At 44.5% G+C, this 18,283-nt stretch overlaps 1 protein-coding gene across 7 annotated transcripts in view; it reads right to left on the reverse strand.

Moving 5' to 3' along the window:
• Positions 1-18,283, reverse strand: part of BLM (BLM RecQ like helicase) — a 96,590-nt gene that overhangs the window by 4,066 nt on the left and 74,241 nt on the right. For all 7 annotated transcript variants that reach the window (XM_032262430.1, XM_032262434.1, XM_032262436.1 and 4 more), the window contains 5 exons: positions 14,377-14,524; positions 7,978-8,177; positions 7,349-7,541; positions 2,885-3,007; positions 446-647 (listed from right to left, as the gene is read on the reverse strand). In XM_032262430.1, coding sequence (XP_032118321.1) covers positions 446-647; positions 2,885-3,007; positions 7,349-7,541; positions 7,978-8,177; positions 14,377-14,524 — 866 coding nt within the window. The remainder of the gene's footprint in view (positions 1-445; positions 648-2,884; positions 3,008-7,348; positions 7,542-7,977; positions 8,178-14,376; positions 14,525-18,283) is intronic.

Here is an 18,283-nt window from a genome sequence, read left to right on the forward strand (position 1 = left end):
GCCTCCTGGGTTCAGGCAATTCTCCTGCCTCAGCCTCCTGAGTAGCTAGGATTACAGGCACGCGCCACCATGCCCAGCTAATTTTTTGTAGTTTTAGTAGAGACGGGGTTTCACCATGTTGACCAGGATGGTCTCCATCTCTTGACCTCGTGATCCACCCGCCTCGGCCTCCCAAAGTGCTGGGATTACAGGCTTGAGCCACCACGCCCGGCCCCAATTATTAGTCAGTAGATGTTTTAAACATCTGAAGCAAATATTTTTTGGTGTTATTTCCTGAAGCAAATATTTTTGTTTTGGATCAAACCTTAATCATCACTCCATTAACTGAGGAGGCAATATTTAATAATGGCTTATTTAATAAATGCTTCAAAGCAAGGCAGAGCTGCTGCACTTTTGTCCTTACTTCCCTTGTACCCTCTATTGCAAAAGATGTCACAAAATATACCCCTTTGCCTTGGAACCACCGGAAGCGGTTTTTCTCCTCTTAGGCCTTTGGGAGGCTGGCGTCCTTTTCCTCTTCCTTTCGTTTCCAGAGTTACTTGCAAAGTAGTGAGAAGATACGGGTATTTCCTCGTCCAGCTTCTCAGTGGCACTCCTTCCAGGGCCTCTGCTGCCGGACAGGCTTATCCCTGGGGAACTGTTCTCAGCTACAAATGGAAAATGCAGATGTTTACAGGGTTTTAGTCTATATGAAGAGACACACAGCAGGGGACCCATTTAGCAGATACGTAGCTGCCGTCCTTCCATATGGATTCAACAATTCAGCAAGAATCGAACATTTTTCTATTTCACAAAGCCCCAAAGTGCTCAATGGCAACTCGTTTTTAATGAAAGAGAATCAGAATTCATTGAAAACATTTGTGACAGTCTTGAAGTTAACTACAGATATGAGGTTAAGCTCATACTCGGCTGCAGACAGCCTGTGTTCCTGCTGTTGACTGGGCTGTTAGTTCTGGTAGGCAATTCGAAAAGTATCAAGTGCTATAAATATGGAAGGCAATTTTACTTACCATTTTAAATGTGCTGAAAAAGAAGCTCAATATAGGGGAAACAAACAGTTCTGTATCTCATCTTTGAACAATAGTTTCTTAGTAATGAGCATAAGAAAATTCTAGACCCTAGTTTACTCTTCACAGACAAAAAACCTGTCTTTGCATAATGGCTGAACATGTCACATATTATGCAGGAGGTGGGACTGTATAAAGCACATATTTGCAAAGAAGATGGTAACTTCCGTAAGTATTTGCATCCAAGGCTCCAAAATGCATGAAACCTCCCTATAGATAGGTCACACGGGAACCCGGTCTCCATTTCCTGGCTGGTCTGGCTTGTCCTACAGGCCACCCTACAGGGGCAGCACGGAGGACACAGGACTCCACTGTGGCTGCTGCAACCCTGGCTCACTGTCAAAATGTATTCGGAACAAGGCTTTTCACGTAATAATTACCATATAGAAGAAGTTATGAGAACCAGGCCAGGTGTGGCTCACACCTGTAATCCCAGCAGTTTAGGAGGCTAAGGTGGGTGGATCACTTGAGGTCATGAGTTCGAGACCAGTGTGGCCAACATGGTGAAACCCCATCTCTATCAAAAAATACAAAAATTGGCCGGGCGTGGTGGCTCAAGCCTGTAATCCCAGCACTTTGGGAGGCCGAGGCGGGTGGATCACGAGGTCAAGAGATCGAGACCATCCTGGTCAACATGGTGAAACCCCGTCTATACTAAAAATACAAAAAATTAGCTGGACATGGTGGTGCGTGCCTGTAATCCCAGCTACTCAGGAGGCTGAGGCAGGAGAATTGCCTGAACCTAGGAGGCGGAGGTTGCGGTGAGCCGAGATCGCGCCATTGCACTCCAGCCTGGGAAACAAGAGCGAAACTCCGTCTCAAAAAAAAAAAAAAAAAAAAAAAAAAATACAAATATTAGTCGGGTGTGGTGGTGCACACCTGTAGTCCCAGTTACTGGGGAGGCCGAGGTGGGATAATTGCTTGAACCTGGGAGGTACAGTGAGCCAAGATCGTGCCACTGAATTCCAGCCTAGAGTGAGACTCCAGACTGACACTCTGTCTCCGAAAAAAAATTGCGGCTGGGAAAGAGCAAACTTGAACTATCTCCTGCTGATCATTTCCATCATCCTTGGGAAGACCCCAAGCTGCCTGTCCAGAAGCAGGATGGACACTGAACTGGGCTTGTCTGTTGTGTCCTGCCACGTGGTGACTTCTGTGCTCTCAGTATTGCCTACAACAAAATGGTTGCTTGTTCTCATATCCCCGTGCCCGTCAATGATTTTGGAAGCTATAATGATGATGACGCTCATGATCAGAGGTGCCACAGGGCAGGCCTAACGTGACTCTGGGAATGTCTGATGACGATGCCCTCACTCAGGCAGGTCTGTCAATGACTAATATTGATCAACTTCTAGTTGGATGCTCACTCTTCCAAAACATTTAAACACGTGTCTTAAATTTTATCTTCAGACTTGTTTGTCAGAAAACGTGTTCCTTCCTTAATGAAGGAAACTGATTCCGAAAGAGGCTATTGGTGGCTTGCCAGAGGTCATACAGCATGACATGGTGGCAGGTGTGGGGCTGGCACCCAGGGCTCTGATTCCTGGAGCACTTGCATTACAGGAACCAGCAACCCCTGGGCGCAAAGGTCCCCTTCTGGACCGTATGAGTAAGTTCAGTAACAGCACCCACAGTGGGCAGAAGCACTAGTGTCCTCTCAGAGGTGATGGGCACACCAGTTGGGGCTGACGCGGAGGTCAGTGTGACGAGGTGTAGGAAGTATTCACACAAGCTGAAACTACATCACTCTCATCCAGTGAGACACATTGCTTCACATTAGACAGGCTTTTACAGAACACACACGGCTGTACACTAACCTGGCAATGTCCACTCAGAGTATTTCTGTAAGACTGAAATCACTTCTGCACCATATTTTTCGAGTTTGTCTTCAGTAACACCATCAATTTGAAGCAAAACCTCAGGATCAGAAGATAAAGATTCTGTGCATAGGCATAAAATTAGGAATTTAAATTATCACCCATGGAAAACCCACTGAATTCATGCTAATTCACGCATTCAGCACATGTCTGCCAAGTGCCAACTAACTGCAGGGTACTGGGAACACAGGCCAATTTTCTAAAAGGCAAAATTAGCACCTCAGAGGCAGCAGACGGGCCCAGAGGGCAGGAACCCATCATTCAATTCCAGCAGCAGAGGCCAGGGCAGGGCAAGGGCAGGAGCCAGGGCAGGGGCAGCCGAGGGTAGGACCTGTGCCATGTGTGCGGAGTGGGGCAGCCCTGCTGTTGCCCGCTGTTCCCACGGCCAAGACTCGTCTAGCTAAAACTGGTGTGCCCTCGCCTTACTGCGAACATCGCATTTCTATTTCCAGCTCCGGCTCTTCCCCGCACTCCAGACTTGGACACCCCACCCGAGGAGGCATAACCAAATTGTTACTTCCTCCAACACAAACTTTTCTTCCTCCACCCCTTCCCCACGTGGGGTGAGGCAACAAGCAGGCAGCCGAGTCCTCTGCACAGAGACCGCGTATCAGCCCTGCAGCTAGACAAGCCTGGCATTTAAAGGTCACCCTGGCTGCTGTCTAAAGGAAAGAGTAGCATCCAGGAGCGTGGGGGGAGCCACTGCAGGACTGAGTGAGGATGGAGTGAACTGGAATGCAGTCGTGGAGACGCAGTGAGGCGAGGCTTGGATGAATTTTGGAGGCCGGCTCTGTAGGAGTCGGTGCATGAGGGAGTCTTCATCCCTATGTATTTGAGCTGAGCAAAGGGTGGATTTCAAATCCTTTTCCATCTGTGATTTTCACATCATTCCCATGTTTAGAGGAAAAGCAACAGACCGTGGGACAGAACAGAAGGTTGACGAAGGGGTTTAATGGAAGATAAAGTGGGAGAGGCAGACGAAATGTAGACCCTTGATAAAACTTATACTTTATCAGGACAGCTGTTGCAGTTTTACTAGTTTTTGAAAGATTAAAATGTGTACATCACACTCACAGCTGGAGGTAAGGAAGGCAGTTAAGAAACTATCCTAACAGCCTAGAAATAACATAAGAAAATACCGTATTTCATCAACTCCAAGACACACACCGTTTCACAATTTAGCATTCCTGAGGTCGAGATGTGTCTTAGAACTGCTGATGGTAAATGGCAGCTGCCTTGCGGTTGTGACAGCTCATGCATGTGGGAACTGAGTCACAGCAATTAGTACTGTCAGCATGGCAACAAAGTCACTGCACTGTTCGTACCTCATGTATTGTGTCTAACTGCCATGACGTGTCTTCAAAAACACTATACTGTGATTAGCATTAAGAAAATGATTGTGAATGCAGAAACGTTCTGAAACAGAGGAGCAGGGAATACATCCGGCATTAAGAAAAGCACTATCCCAGCACTTTGGGAGGCTGAGGAGGGTAGATCACAAGGTCAAGAGATTGAGACCATCTTGGTCAACATGGTGAAACCCTGTCTCTACTAAAAATATAAAAATTAGCTGGGTGTGGTGGCATGCACCTGTAGTCCCAGATACTTGAGAGGCTGAGGCAGGGGACTCACTTGAACCCGGGAGGCAGAGGCTGTAGTGAGCTGAGATTGCACCACTGCATTCCAACCTGGCAATAGAGCGAGATTCTGTCTCAAAGGAAAGGAAAAGAAAGCAAAGCAAAGCAAAGCACTATCTGGCTGAGCGTGGTGGCTCACGCCCGTAATCCCAACACTTTGAGAGGCCAAGAAGGGGGGACTGCTTCAGCCCTAGACTGGGTAGCATAGTAAGAACCCATCGATACAAAAAAATTAAAAACCAGCCAAGCATGGTAGTACATGCCTGTAGTTCCAGCCACTCAGAAAGCTGGGGCAGGAGCATCGCTTGAGCCCAATAACATAGGCTGCAGTGAGCTGTGTTCAACCACTGCACCCCAACCTGGGCAACAGGACAAGACTCTATCTCTAAAAACCCAAGCCCACAGTTTCCTGCAAGTACAAGCAAGCGCTTTACATGGCCTAGGAAAGAAGATGCCCAAAGTAGATGAAGCAGCATTACGTTTTTGTTACTGAGAGATGTACAGCCTTCTGTTGACACCTCCTGGCATCATCAAGAAACCACCACCATCAAAACAGAACTGATAACAGAGGTTTCCATTCAGTCCTGGGGAGAACAGTGGAACACTCTGGAAATGTCGTGCGGCTAATGGAAATGTTAGTGATGACACAGGGATAAACAAAGACATGGACAACTCAGTCAAAAAGTGACTCAGAAGAGGCAGGCTTGGAATGGGAACTTTTACAAGTACCTACATTAATTTACTTTTATTATATGTATTTTTCATAGAGGCACAGAGCTGTGTATAATAAAAATCAATGTCTAAGTCAGTACAAAACAATTCTTTCAATAAAAGCACTGTGTCATAGTTTACTTAGCAGAATTTCTTCTTCCTTAATAGTCCATAAAATACCAGTATCTTAATATACTTTGCATCTTCGCGTCAGTGAAATACGGTAATGACCGGTTATGGTAGGAGAAGGAAGGAAAAAGATGATAAGATTTTATGAAGAGGAACATGGAAGGTAATATAGTCCAGCTGGCCAACTATGTGAACACCTTGTTTTCCAGAGACTCTAATACTGAAATTCTGGGCTGGGCTATTTGCCCACGGAAATAGCTCAGACCAGTAAGTATTTATTAACGAAAGACATGGCAGTGTGCTAGATCCAGATTCAAAGAAGCATAAAACACAATCTTTTCATAAGGAAATTAGCTCTTCATTGCAGATTTTTTTTTTTGAGATGGAGTTTTTGCTCTGTCTCTTCAACAAGAGTGAAATTTCGTCCAAAAAAAAAATAAAATAAAATAAAATAAAACTAAAAGAAATCACAATGATCCATATCCTAACATCCAGCTCTTTTAAAAAAAATTTTGAAGGAGGCTGAGGCAGGAGAATTGCCTGAACCCAGGAGGCGGAGGTTGCAGTGAGCCGAGATCGCGCCATTGCACTCCAGCCTGGGTAACATGAGTGAAGCTCTGTCTCAAAAAAAAAAAAAAAATTTTGAGACACAGCCTTCTCTGTTGCCCAAGCTGGAGTGCAGTGGCGTGACCTCGGCTCATTCCAACCTCTGCCTCCTGGGTTCAGGCGATTCTCGTGCCTGAGCCTCCCGAGTCGCTGGGATTACAGACGTGTGCCATCATGCCCGGCTAATTTTTGTATTTTTAGTAGAAATGGGTTTCACCATGTTGGCCAAGCTGGTCTCAAACTCCTTACCTCAAGTGATCTGCCCTCCTCAGCCTCCCAAAGTGCTGGGATTACAGGCGTGAGCCACCATGCCTGGTCTAACATCTAGCTCTTTAGGAGTTAGTTTAAAATTAAAATTATACTATATATAACACATAGGGTACCATTATACCACATATAACAAAGTACTGTATATATGCTAAAAAACTGTATATAAAAATATATATACACATATATACATATATACCATATAATATATATATATATACACATATATGTATATATGTTTTAGCTTAAGAATGAGTTTAATATTTGATGGTCTTGAGATGTCCTTAAAAAAAAAGAATAAGTTTTGGCTGGGCGCGGAGGCTCACACCTGAAATCCCAGTACTTTGGGAGGCTGAGGCATGTGGATCACCTGAGGTGGGGAGTTTGAGACCAGCCTGACTAACATAGAGAAACCCCGTCTCTACTAAAAACACAAAATTAGCTGGGTGTGGTGATGTGCACCTGTAATCCCAGCTACTCGGGAGGCTGAGGCAGGAGAATTGGTTGAACCCAGGAGGCAGAGGTTGCGGTGAGCCAAGATTGTGCCATTGCACTCCAGCCTGGGCTACAAGAGTGAAACTCTGTCTCAAAACAAAACAAAAAGAACACGTTTCCATTGTTTCTCTGAACTTTTAATCCAGAGATTAAAAATAACTAAAACAACTGAGGACAGGCTTGGTGGCTTATCACTGTCTGCAATCCCGGCATTCCAGCAGGCTGAGGCGGAAGGATCACCTGAAGCCAAGAGTTTGAGACCAGCCTGGGCAACATGGTGAAACTCCGTCTCTACAAAAAAATACAAAAATCAGCTGGGCATGCTGGCATGTATCTGTAGTCCCAGCTACTTGGGAGGCTGAGGCTGCAGTGAGCTACGATCACACCACAGCACTCCAGCCCAGGCAACATAGCAAGACCCTGCCTCAAAACAACCAAACAAACAAACCCAAAAGGAAACAAACCACGGAGATCTATTTATCACTTAAGGAGTTCCCTAGCAGGATTTACTTTCGGCCTATTCACATGTGCCAAGTAAAAAGGATACATGCGCACCCACCTGCAAGCTTCTTTAGAGTGACGGTATTGAAAATATTGAAGTAATGGACACCAAAAACCTTCCCGAGAGATTTGCAGACTTCTGTGAGTTCTCCAAGACATTTCTTCACCATCTCTTCCCTCTGAGATACTTTTGCTACTAATGCTTTTTGTTTTTTCACACTGCTGGAATTTTCTGTTTCCATAAAATCTACCTTTATGAGAAAGAAACAAATCACAGGAATGGGTAGATGTGCACTTGTACCCATACAGGCGCTTGCTTTATTGCTTAGTTGCATTTTCTGGGGGTCATTCTATTTGGCCATGCAGATAGTGAGCCCCCTGAGAACAGGGGCTGTGCATTCTCCATATCTCCAGTGTCAAGCATAGAATAGCCTCTTGATAAACGTTTAATAATAGAGATTTAGTGACCTGACAACACATTACATTCATTTTGACAGGTGTCGCATTCCTTGGGTTGAATTTTAAGATCTCTTTCCAATTTTAGAAGAACACAGTACAGTATGTTCATATAGAACAGTACATATAAATTCAGTATCTATAAGCTTTGGCAAAGACTCTATACTTCGCGGTAACGTATTTTGGTTCGCTCATTGTGAGATAATGAAATAAACATTAAAAATACCATACCTTTAAATTGCCACTTAGTACAGTTTGGGCTTTATTTCCGAGCATCACATAAGCGATCGCCTGGTCATTGGCATTGATATATAAGTCTTCATCCAAAATCTTGTCAAGTATCAGCTTTTTAAAAAGTCTTTCAGCATTGTGTCGCGAATAAGCAGATCCTTTTCCAAATATCCCTGACTGGATTTTTGCACTCTTACTCCCTGACAAGAAGGTACAGGAAGGAAGATGAGTAAATGCAGAGTATCATCACCCTCAAGTAACAGAGGCTAAAAGTCACTCATGGACGCGTTTAGACGGAACAGATCACCTATTCCACAGGAAAACCCCTGGCATGGACATTCATTTCTGGAAAATGAGATTATTTGAGTAGAATGCTAAAATTCCTATGGTTGTATGTACTTTTCCTTACGTTTTTACAACACACGTTTTACAACACATTGGCAAAAAAAAGCAGCAAAATTATATTAGAGCAAATATAGCAAATAAAGAGTTTACATAAACCATAACAGCTTCCTATAACTGTGCTATGTATTTGGATAATTGTGTATTACTTATCTACTTACAACAGGTCTCACTCTTGTGGAGGCTGGAGTGCAGGGGTGTAATCATGGTTCACTGCAGCCTCAAACTACTGGGCTCAAGTGATCCTCCTGCCTCAGCCTCCTGAGCAGCTGAGATTAAAGATGCAGGCCACCACACTCAGCTAATTTAAAAATTTTAGGCCGGGCACGGTGGCTCAGGCTTGTAATCCCAGCACTTTGGGAGGCCGAGGCGGGTGGATCACGAGGTCAAGAGATCGAGACCATCCTGGTCAACACGGTGAAACCCCGTCTCTACTAAAAATACAAAACATTAGCTGGGCATGGTGGTGCGTGCCTGTAATCCCAGCTACTCAGGAGGCTGAGGCAGGAGAATTGCCTGAACCCAGGAGGCGGAGGTTGCGGTGAGCCGAGATCGTGCCATTGCACTCCAGCCTGGGTAACAAGAGCGAAACTCCGTCCTAAAAAAAAAAAAAAAAAATGTTAAATATTTAAGCGCATCTAGTACTTATTAGTTATTTATTTTTGTGAGTACATAGCAGGTATATGTATTTGTGCAGTAAATGAGATGTTTTGATACAGGCATACAATGTGAAATAAGCACATCATGGAGAATGGGCCATCCATTCCCTCAACTATTTCTCCATTGAGTTGCAAACAATCCAATGGCCCTCTTTCCATTACTTTATCACTGTAATTGTTTTGTAGAGCTGAAGGTCCCCCTGTGTTGCCCAGGTTAGTCGCTAACTCCAGCCATCCTCCCACTTTGGCTTCTCAAACTGTTGGGTTGACAGGCATAAGCCACTGCACCTGGCCACAAAAAATTTTTGACAATCAATTTTATAAATACTATCCCTGGCCCTGGTTACCAAAGCTGCTACTAGTTTATAATCTAATTATTTAAGGCCATTCTTTTTGACACCCTCACTAACAAAGCCTACACAAATTCTAAAAGAAAGCACACCACCACAAAGAAAAGATGCTCAAGGGGAGAGGTGAAGACAGGAGTATGTGCTCACGCTCCCCTCCTTCTCCTACCAGCTGACAGCCACAGGCAGCCGGATCCTTTGTTGCATCTAGGAGCGGCTGTAAGTGCTAATGTCCTCGTTTATATTATACACAATTTTATTTTAACAATCTACTTAAGAGCCCTTGTGACATTTATAACAATCAGAATTAATGGTTATTATGTAAAGCTTTAGCTCCGTTTTAAAGAGTTCCAAATAATCATATTATTGTCAATTTCAAATGGCTTCTGGCCATATGGCCTGAATTATTCAAATTTTTCTTTAAGTAATTTGTATCCCTGAAAGGCCACATTACAGAAACAACACTACTGTTCTGCTAACAATGGGCTGGGTGGCATGGAGCAACCCTACTGCTGAGGACAACTAGGAAAGTTGGCTGAAACACGGTTTTGTTATTTTTGAGTCAGGGTCTTGCTCTGTTGCCCAGGCTGGGGGTGCCGTGGTGGGATCACTGCACACCGCTACCTCGATCTCATGGGGGCAGGTGATCCTCCCATCTCAGCCTCTGGAGTAGCTGGGACTACAGGTGCCTGCCACCATGCCTGGCTAATCTTTGTATTTTTGGTAGAGATGGGGTTTCACCAGCTTGCTCAAGCTGATGTTGAACTCCTGGGCTCAAGGAATCCGCCTGTCTTGTTCTCCTGAAGTCCAGGGATTACAGGCATGAGCCACTGTACTCAGCCAGAAAGGTTTATAATTAAAAGCAATATTCCCCTGCCTCATCCTTCCCTTTCCCAAGGCAATCAGTCTTTAAACAGTTTTTGTTTTCGCTGTTCAGGTGGTTCCCTACACACAGAAGGACCTGAAATCTTGCCGTCTGTCCACCAGCCTGACATTTATCTATTGCCCCTGCCCCTTTACTATGAATGATGGGGCTTCATCTCTTTCATACCATCCCTGCTTTGTTTTAATCTCCCTTGAATTTTGCTAGTTCCATGATACTATTGGGTCATGTACTAATTATGTTTCTAACTTTAGGCAGAACTTCTGACCACTACCCCTCGCCACGATGTGACATGTTCTCAGTACCCACGCCTTCCCTGTATATGCCTTCGTTTACTTTTGGTCATTGTACTTTTACATCGTCAGTATTCACATTTGCATCCTGTCCTGTCCTGTCACCATGTTTAGGTCTAGATGTTGATTTCAATCGTTGTTTACATGACGACAAGTTTCCTTCCTTAACTGGAACAATGCTGTGGCTCTTTTTTTTTTTTTTTGAGACAGTTTCATTCTTTTCGTTCTTTTTTTTGAGACGGAGTTTTGCTCTTGTTGCCCAGGCTGGAGTGCAATGGCGCGATCTCGGCTCACCGCAACCTCCGCCTCCTGGGTTCAGGCAATTCTCCTGCCTCAGCCTCCTGAGTAGCTGGGATTACAGGCACACGCCACCATGCCCAGCTAATTTTTTGTATTTTTAGTAGAGATGGGGTTTCACCGTGTTGACCAGGATGGTCTCGATCTCTTGACCTCGTGATCCACCCGCCTCGGCCTCCCAAAGTGCTGGGATTACAGGCTTGAGCCACCGCGCCCGGCAGAGTTTCATTCTTATAGCCCAGGTTGGAGTGCAATGGTGCAATCTCAGCTTGCCACAACCTCCCCCTCCCCAAGTGATTCTCCTGCCTCAGCCTCCCTAAGTAGCTGACATTACAGGCATGAGCCACCTCGCCCAGCTAATTTTTGTATTTTTAGTAGAGATGAGGTTTCTCCATGTTGGTCAGGCTGGTCTCAAACTCCTGACCTCTGACCTCAGATGATCCACCCACCTTGGCCTCCCAAAGTGCTGGGATTACAGGTGTGAGTCACCATGCCTGGCCAATGTCATGGCTCTTACGGAACCAAAAGGAGAATGTTTACCACATCCAGGTCAAATAGATTATTTTTTTATACATTTTACCAATTTTTCAAAGTCATGTTACTTTTTTTTTTTTTTTTGAGATGGAGTCTGGCTTGGTTGCCCAGGCTGGAGTGCAGTGGCAAGATCTCAGCTCACTGCATCCTCTGCCTCCCAGATTCAAGCGATTCTCCTGCCTCGGCTTCCTGAGTAGCTGGGATTACAGGCGCACACCACCAGGCCTAGCTAATTTTTGTATTTTTTGTAGAGATGAGGTTTTGCCATGTTGGCCAGACTGGTCTTGAACTCCTGACCTCAAGTGATCCACCCACTCTGCCCTCCCAAAGTGCTGGGATTACAGGTGTGAGCCACTGCACCTGGCCACAACTTCCTTTGTATTATATTTGATCTTGCTGTCTTGGAGACATCTTTTCCCTGGAGTTTCTAAGGGCCTCTCTCCTTTTTTTTGTTGAGAAGTAACATTTGCATTCTTCACTGCTATCAATAAAACCATTCCTTTCTGACTCTCTCTGTATGTCAGGTGGGCCCTGTTCCTCCTGACCTTCTGTGAGTCTGCATGGATTGCTTCCGGGCCCTTCCTGGCTGTGACTATGGGTTTTCTTCACTAGACCCATGGTGGGTTCCACCACTTATCATATCACGATGTGTGCTCACTTTCTTTGTCTGCTGGTCTCCAGGATTGCTGATATTAAGCTGATGTCAGTCTGGTTTTGGTTCCTGTTTTCTTTCCAGAGCTTTCAGGATTGTCTCTGAAGGGGTCTAGAATATGCCACTGTGGCACAAAAATTATTTTGAGGAGAAGGCATTTGAAATCTCTTATCCGCCAAAAAGCAGGGCCTCCCAAAAGAACTCAGCTGTCATGAATTCCCTCCCTAGGAAAAACCAGGGAAGGCTGACCCTTTTAAACAGAGATAAGATTCACACCACACTTAAACAGACATTGTCGTAAAAGCTTTGTATCTCCCATCTGGTCTCCCAGCAGTCCATCTGTCTTTCCTAAGTCATTTGTTTTTCCATAAGTGGCCCCCTCCTCCTTCTCATTTTCTTCTATTAAAATGGTATACAAGCCCCACATTCTAACTGCCCCTTTGAACCACATTTTTCTGTGAACGCCTATACACACGCTAAAGCTGTCTTTTCCCTTGCTAATCTGTCTTTTGTTGGTTTAATTTGCAGGCCCCAATCACTGAACCTAAGAGGTTAGGGGAAAAGTTTTTCCTCTCTGACATGTCTTTAACTCTTAGTATTCTCAAATCTCATGGCCACATATGTCAAATTTTTTTTAAAGGCATCTTATTCAGAATTCATTGAGCATTTTAATCCAAAACTTTTATCTCATCCACTCTATGAAGTCTTCCTATGTCACTGGTTTGACAATTCCCTTTATTTTCTATTCCCAAAATTTTGGTCAGATTTTATGTGTCCTAAGGATCAATCCTTTCTATGCTTTCTGTTTTTCATATATCTTTTTTTTTTTTGAGACGGAGTTTCGCTCTTGTTACCCAGGCTGGAGTGCAATGGCGTGATCTCGGCTCACCGCAACCTCCGCCTCCTGGGTTCAGGCAATTCTCCTGCCTCAACCTCCGAGTAGCTGGGATTACAGGCATGCGCCACCATGCCCAGCTAATTGTATTTTTAGTAGAGACGGGGTTTCACCATGTTGACCAGGATGGTCTCGATCCCTTGACCTCGTGATCCACCCGCCTCGGCCTCCCAAAGTGCTGGGATTACAGGCTTGAGCCACCGCACCCGGCCTCATATATCTTTTTGCTTAGTTCCTAGACTTTCTTTACTTCATTTTCCAACCTCTCCACTAAATTTGTCAATCATTTAAAATTAACGGCGCCTTCTCATTTTTGTTTCTTTTCCATTATTCAATTATTATTTAAGTCTTTATTTTAAAAAAATCTTACTAAGGAGTCTTCTCTCCCCTCTCTCTGAAACTACTGTCTATTTTCAATTATTTCTATCACTCAGGGTCAAATATTCTATTTATTCGGTCTTCCTCTTTACTGTCCTACTGTCCATTTATTTTTTTCTTTTTTCAGACAGAGTCTTGCTCTGTCCCCAGGCTTACTGCAATCTCCACCTGCAAGCCTCCCAAGTAGCTGGAACTACAGACGTGTGCCACCATGCCCAGCTAATTTTTGTGTTTTTAGTAGAGACGGGGTTTCACCATGTTAGCCAGGATGGTCTCGATCTCTTGATCTCGTGATCTGCCCACCTCAACCTCCCAAAGTACCGGGATTACAGGCATGAGCTACTGTGCTTGATCCCTAAGAGATTTTTCTTTTTTTTTTTTAATTTTTTATTTTTTTTTATTTTTTTTTTTTTTGAGACGGAGTTTCGCTCTTGTTACCCAGGCTGGAGTGCAATGGCACGATCTCGGCTCACCGCAACCTCCGCCTCCTGGGTTCAGGCAATTCTGCTGCCTCAGCCTCCTGAGTAGCTGGGATTACAGGCACGCGCCACCATGCCCAGCTAATTTTTTGTATTTTTAGTAGAGACGGGGTTTCACCATGTTGACCAGGATGGTCTCGATCTCTTGACCTCGTGATCCACCCGCCTCGGCCTCCCAAAGTGCTGGGATTACAGGCTTGAGCCACCGCGCCCGGCCCTAAGAGATTTTTAAAGGCTCTAATCTGATAATAGTCTCTCTCTTGTTCTTTATGCTGTTATGGGTCTAATCCTCATTTTATTTGCTTGCTGACATTTTGATAGTTACATTCCACTCACTCAGATAAACTTGCATAAACTTTATTATTTTTTTTGTATGTGAAACTATCTTATCCTAGTGACATATACATTATATAAAATAGTATAATTCATAAAAATTGATTTTCTTTTGTTACTTGAAAAAGTTTTATTCAGAAACTCAAGTTTTATAAGAAAATAGACAAAAGTGATTTTTTATGTGCTTATAATAAATTCTTTAGATGTTCAATTTCAATTGATGTTAAACATTCAAAACACGACTTACCCAAGAAAATATCGACCAGCATATTCATAGTAAACCTTCCAGAAGGACCTATATGTTTTACATTTCTTGTTCCTTGTGATGAACTATGTTCTTGAACAAATCTTATAATGCTTTTCACATCATCAGTCACATCTCTTGTTTTATAATCCTATAAATAAAAGAGAATACTTTCTGCTATAATTAAGGTAACAATGCCCAGATTACTCGGGTTTAATATTAACTATGGCAGATTCATCATAACCCATTTCCAGAGCAAAACCAAGACTAAAAACTAGGGAAATTTCAAGTGTTCATTCTCATCTAAGTTCTAGAACAATGACTACTCTATGTTATTACTGTTTCACAGAGACACAGTTTGTCTTTCAACTACCTGATAGCACTGTGTGGGGAGAAACACATATAACACGCAGACACACACACACAATTTAAATCCTTCACACCTCCTAGAATAGTGCTCTGTCATTTACTGGGTGGCAACCTCTGGGATGGAAAGTCCTGTCCAGCCACGTAAATCCACAAATGCTACCCTCTCTGGGGTCTGCGGTGCCACAGTAAATGCTCTTTCATCATCTCGGTCAGTTTCCTTTCTCGTTTCCCTCAGCTATCCTCAACCTTTGCCCACTTTTTAGGGTCCCCGTTACTAGATGGCTTTTTGTCTTCCTCTCTCCTAGTCCTCTCTACGGGCAATACTGACCATTGACAGGTCTAAAAGGCTGCGTCATGCTCGGCGCTTCTGTGTATGCTGTTCTCCCTACCTTCTAATCCTTGTCATTTGCACACACCAGTAACCTGGAGATGAACAGACTTCTGGTCTTATGCTAAGTGGAAGTGATCGGAACTGACTGGAAGTGATTTTGAGGCCTCATCTTGAATTGTCAAGAAAGAGTATCCTGTCACTCCATTCCTAAATTCTTTTTAATTAATTTATTTATTCTGAGACGGAGTTTTGCTCTTGTCGCCCAGGCTGGAGTGCAATGGCGCGATCTCGGCTCCCTGCAACCTCCACCTCCCAGGTTCAAGCAATTCTCCTGCCTCAGCCTCCTGAGTAGCTGGGATTACAGGCATTTGCCACCATGGCCGGCCTAACTTTTTTGTATTTTTAGTAGAGATGGGGTTTCACCATGTTGGCCAGGCTAGTCTCTAACTCCTGACCTCAGGTGATCTGCTGGCCTTGGCCTTCTACCTTAATTCTTGGTGATTAGGTATATAGAGCTGATCTTCTTATTTTGGCCTTTTGGGTCTTGATCTCTGCCCCAATGATTGTGTCCTCCACATACATCAGCCAGTCACACTTCCTACCTTAAGCTTACTAATAATGGCAACCCCTTTATTCTCAGACCACCACATCCTCTCCTTCCAACTCATGCCATCTGGCATTCTGACTCCAACAATCCCCTGGGACTGCCCATCTGCTGATTCTCAACTTTAGATGTCCTCCTAACTCAGCTGAAATTCCACAGTCAATTGAGTCAATTCCAGACTCAACTGGCAGTGAGTCAATTACTCACTGCCTCTCACAGACCCTCAGCTCCCTTGCCCCTAGGTCACTTCACCATATTACCTGGCAAAACAATAGATCCACTTCTCCATCTACTCTATCCCTGTACCTATGTGGCTGGATTTGGTATTTTCACTGTCAGTATGTGGCCACAAGCCTCGAGTGGAGCGTTCCTGCTGTAGGCAATCATCACTCTACATCGCTAGCCTCTCAGGCCTCCATTCTCCCACAACAGAAGTCAGAACACTGTAGCCCAGGGGCTGATGCCTGTTTTTGTGCATTAAGTTTTATTGGAACATGGCCATGGAAGATGACTCAAAAATTGGTATATTTATTGCTTATGTCTGCATTTAGACTATAACGGCAAAGTTGTGAGTTGCTGTGATAGAAACTATGGCTGCAAAGTGTAAAATATTTACTCTATGGCCCCTAAGAGCAAGTTTACTGACCCCTGTCCTAGAAAACTATCTGATACTTTCTTTCTCTTCCATCCCTTCTCTTATCCCGACGGTCAGCTGATGGCTACACTTCCTACTGAATTGAGAAAATTAGAGCAGTCGGAAGAGCGTGTTCACAAACTCCTATCACTACATCTCCTGGCTTGCCAGCATCTGGCCCACACTCGCTTACCTTCCCACCAGTTCCCGCAGATGAACTTTCCAAGCTCGTATCTAGAGCCAATCTCTCTGCTCTTAACACTGGACCCAAGCCATCGCCCACTCAAGGACATGGCTTCAGCAACTCTCCCCGTGTCCTCACACATTAACTTGTCATCCTCTGTAGGCACACTCCAGTCTACTTTCTCTGCCAGCTACTGCCCTGCTTCTTTGTTCATATTTGCAGCAAAACTAAGCTGTTGATATTCACTAACTCAATTTTGCCCCACTGTACTGAAAACGGTCATTCCAAGGTCACCAGGATTTTTCCAGTGCTAAATCCAAAGACGAATTCTCAGTCTTGACCCTACTTGGCTTGGCAGCAGCATGTGACATATTCAGCAGTCGCTTCTCCTTGAAACACTGTCTGCACTGAGTTTCCCTGGTTTTCCTCTTATCTGACTAGTTCTCTTTCTTGGTCTGCATTCTCAGTTCCTCCTCTTCTCTTCAACCTCTTAATGTCTTAGGGCTAAGTTTTGATGTTTTAATTTCTTTTCTTTTGTCTAAATTCATAACCCTAAAGATTTCATCTTCTCTCATGGCTTTAAATATCACCCATGTGCCACCAGTCTCTTCAGAATTTTTGAATCTAATACGTAACTCAATATTAGATTCCCAGTATTAGGTAATCCAAACCAAACTCCTGATCTTCTATGCCAACCAACCTTCCGCATCTCAGCCAGGGACAACTCCATCCTTCTAGTTACTCAGGCCTCCGGGTGCTCTGGGACTCTAGCCCTCAAGTGACTGCTCTGGCTCTCCATCACCTCTTCCCCTCGCTGGCTTCTAATCCTGTTCAGCCACATGGGCTCCCTTGCTATCTGTCAAACACACCAGGCATACCCCCCCTTAGGGCCTTTGCTCTAGCCAGTGCTTCTCTCAGGAAAGCCCACATCCAGAGAGCTGCCAGCTCACTCCCTTCTTCAAGATTTTGCTCGGCCCTCATCTTCTCAATTAGACTTCCAAGGACACCCCGTCTAATACTCTATCCACTCCTCCTGTCTTTCTACTCTGCTGTATCATTCACCAGCTATCCTTTCACGTACGCTCCCTGTGCATACTGTTTATAACCAGCCTCCTAGAGTGTAGGAGTGCAAGCTCCACAAGGGCAGGGACTTTTATTTTGTTTACTGATATATCCCTAATTCCTACAACAGTGCCTGTTTCATAGCCCAACAAATATCTGTTCAATGAGGGAACTGATTAGCAATGTTTACGGGGTGGGGTGGGAGAAGATGGCATGAATTTGCCAATTCCACACTGAGAGAGACTACCCTCTGCTCTGCCTAGTGCTCTGACTTCGTAACTATACTTACCGGAAATATTAAAGTTTTTTTTTTTTTTTTAGACAGAGTTTCGCTCTTGTTGCCCAGGCTGGAGTGCAATGGTGCAATCTCAGCTCACTGCAACCTCCACCTCCCAGGTTCAAGCGATTCTCCTGTCCCAGCCTTCAGGGCAGCTGGGATTACAGGCAAGCGCCACCATACCTGGCCAATTTTGAACTTTTTTTTTTTTTTTTTTTTTGAGACGGAGTTTCGCTCTTGTTACCCAGGCTGGAGTGCAATGGCGTGATCATGGCTCACCGCAACCTCTGCCTCCTGGGTTCAGGCAATTCTCCTGCCTCAGCCTCCTGAGTAGCTGGGATTACAGGCACGCGCCACCATGCCCAGCTAACTTTTTGTATTTTTAGTAGAGACGGGGTTTCACCATGTTGACCAGGATGGTTTCGATCTCTTGACCTCGTGATCCACCT

The sequence above is a fragment of the Sapajus apella genome, unplaced genomic scaffold (genome assembly GCF_009761245.1).
Source record: "Sapajus apella isolate SASKATOON/1434 unplaced genomic scaffold, GSC_monkey_1.0 scaffold129, whole genome shotgun sequence".
In the NCBI taxonomy this organism is placed as follows: Eukaryota; Metazoa; Chordata; class Mammalia; order Primates; family Cebidae; genus Sapajus; species Sapajus apella.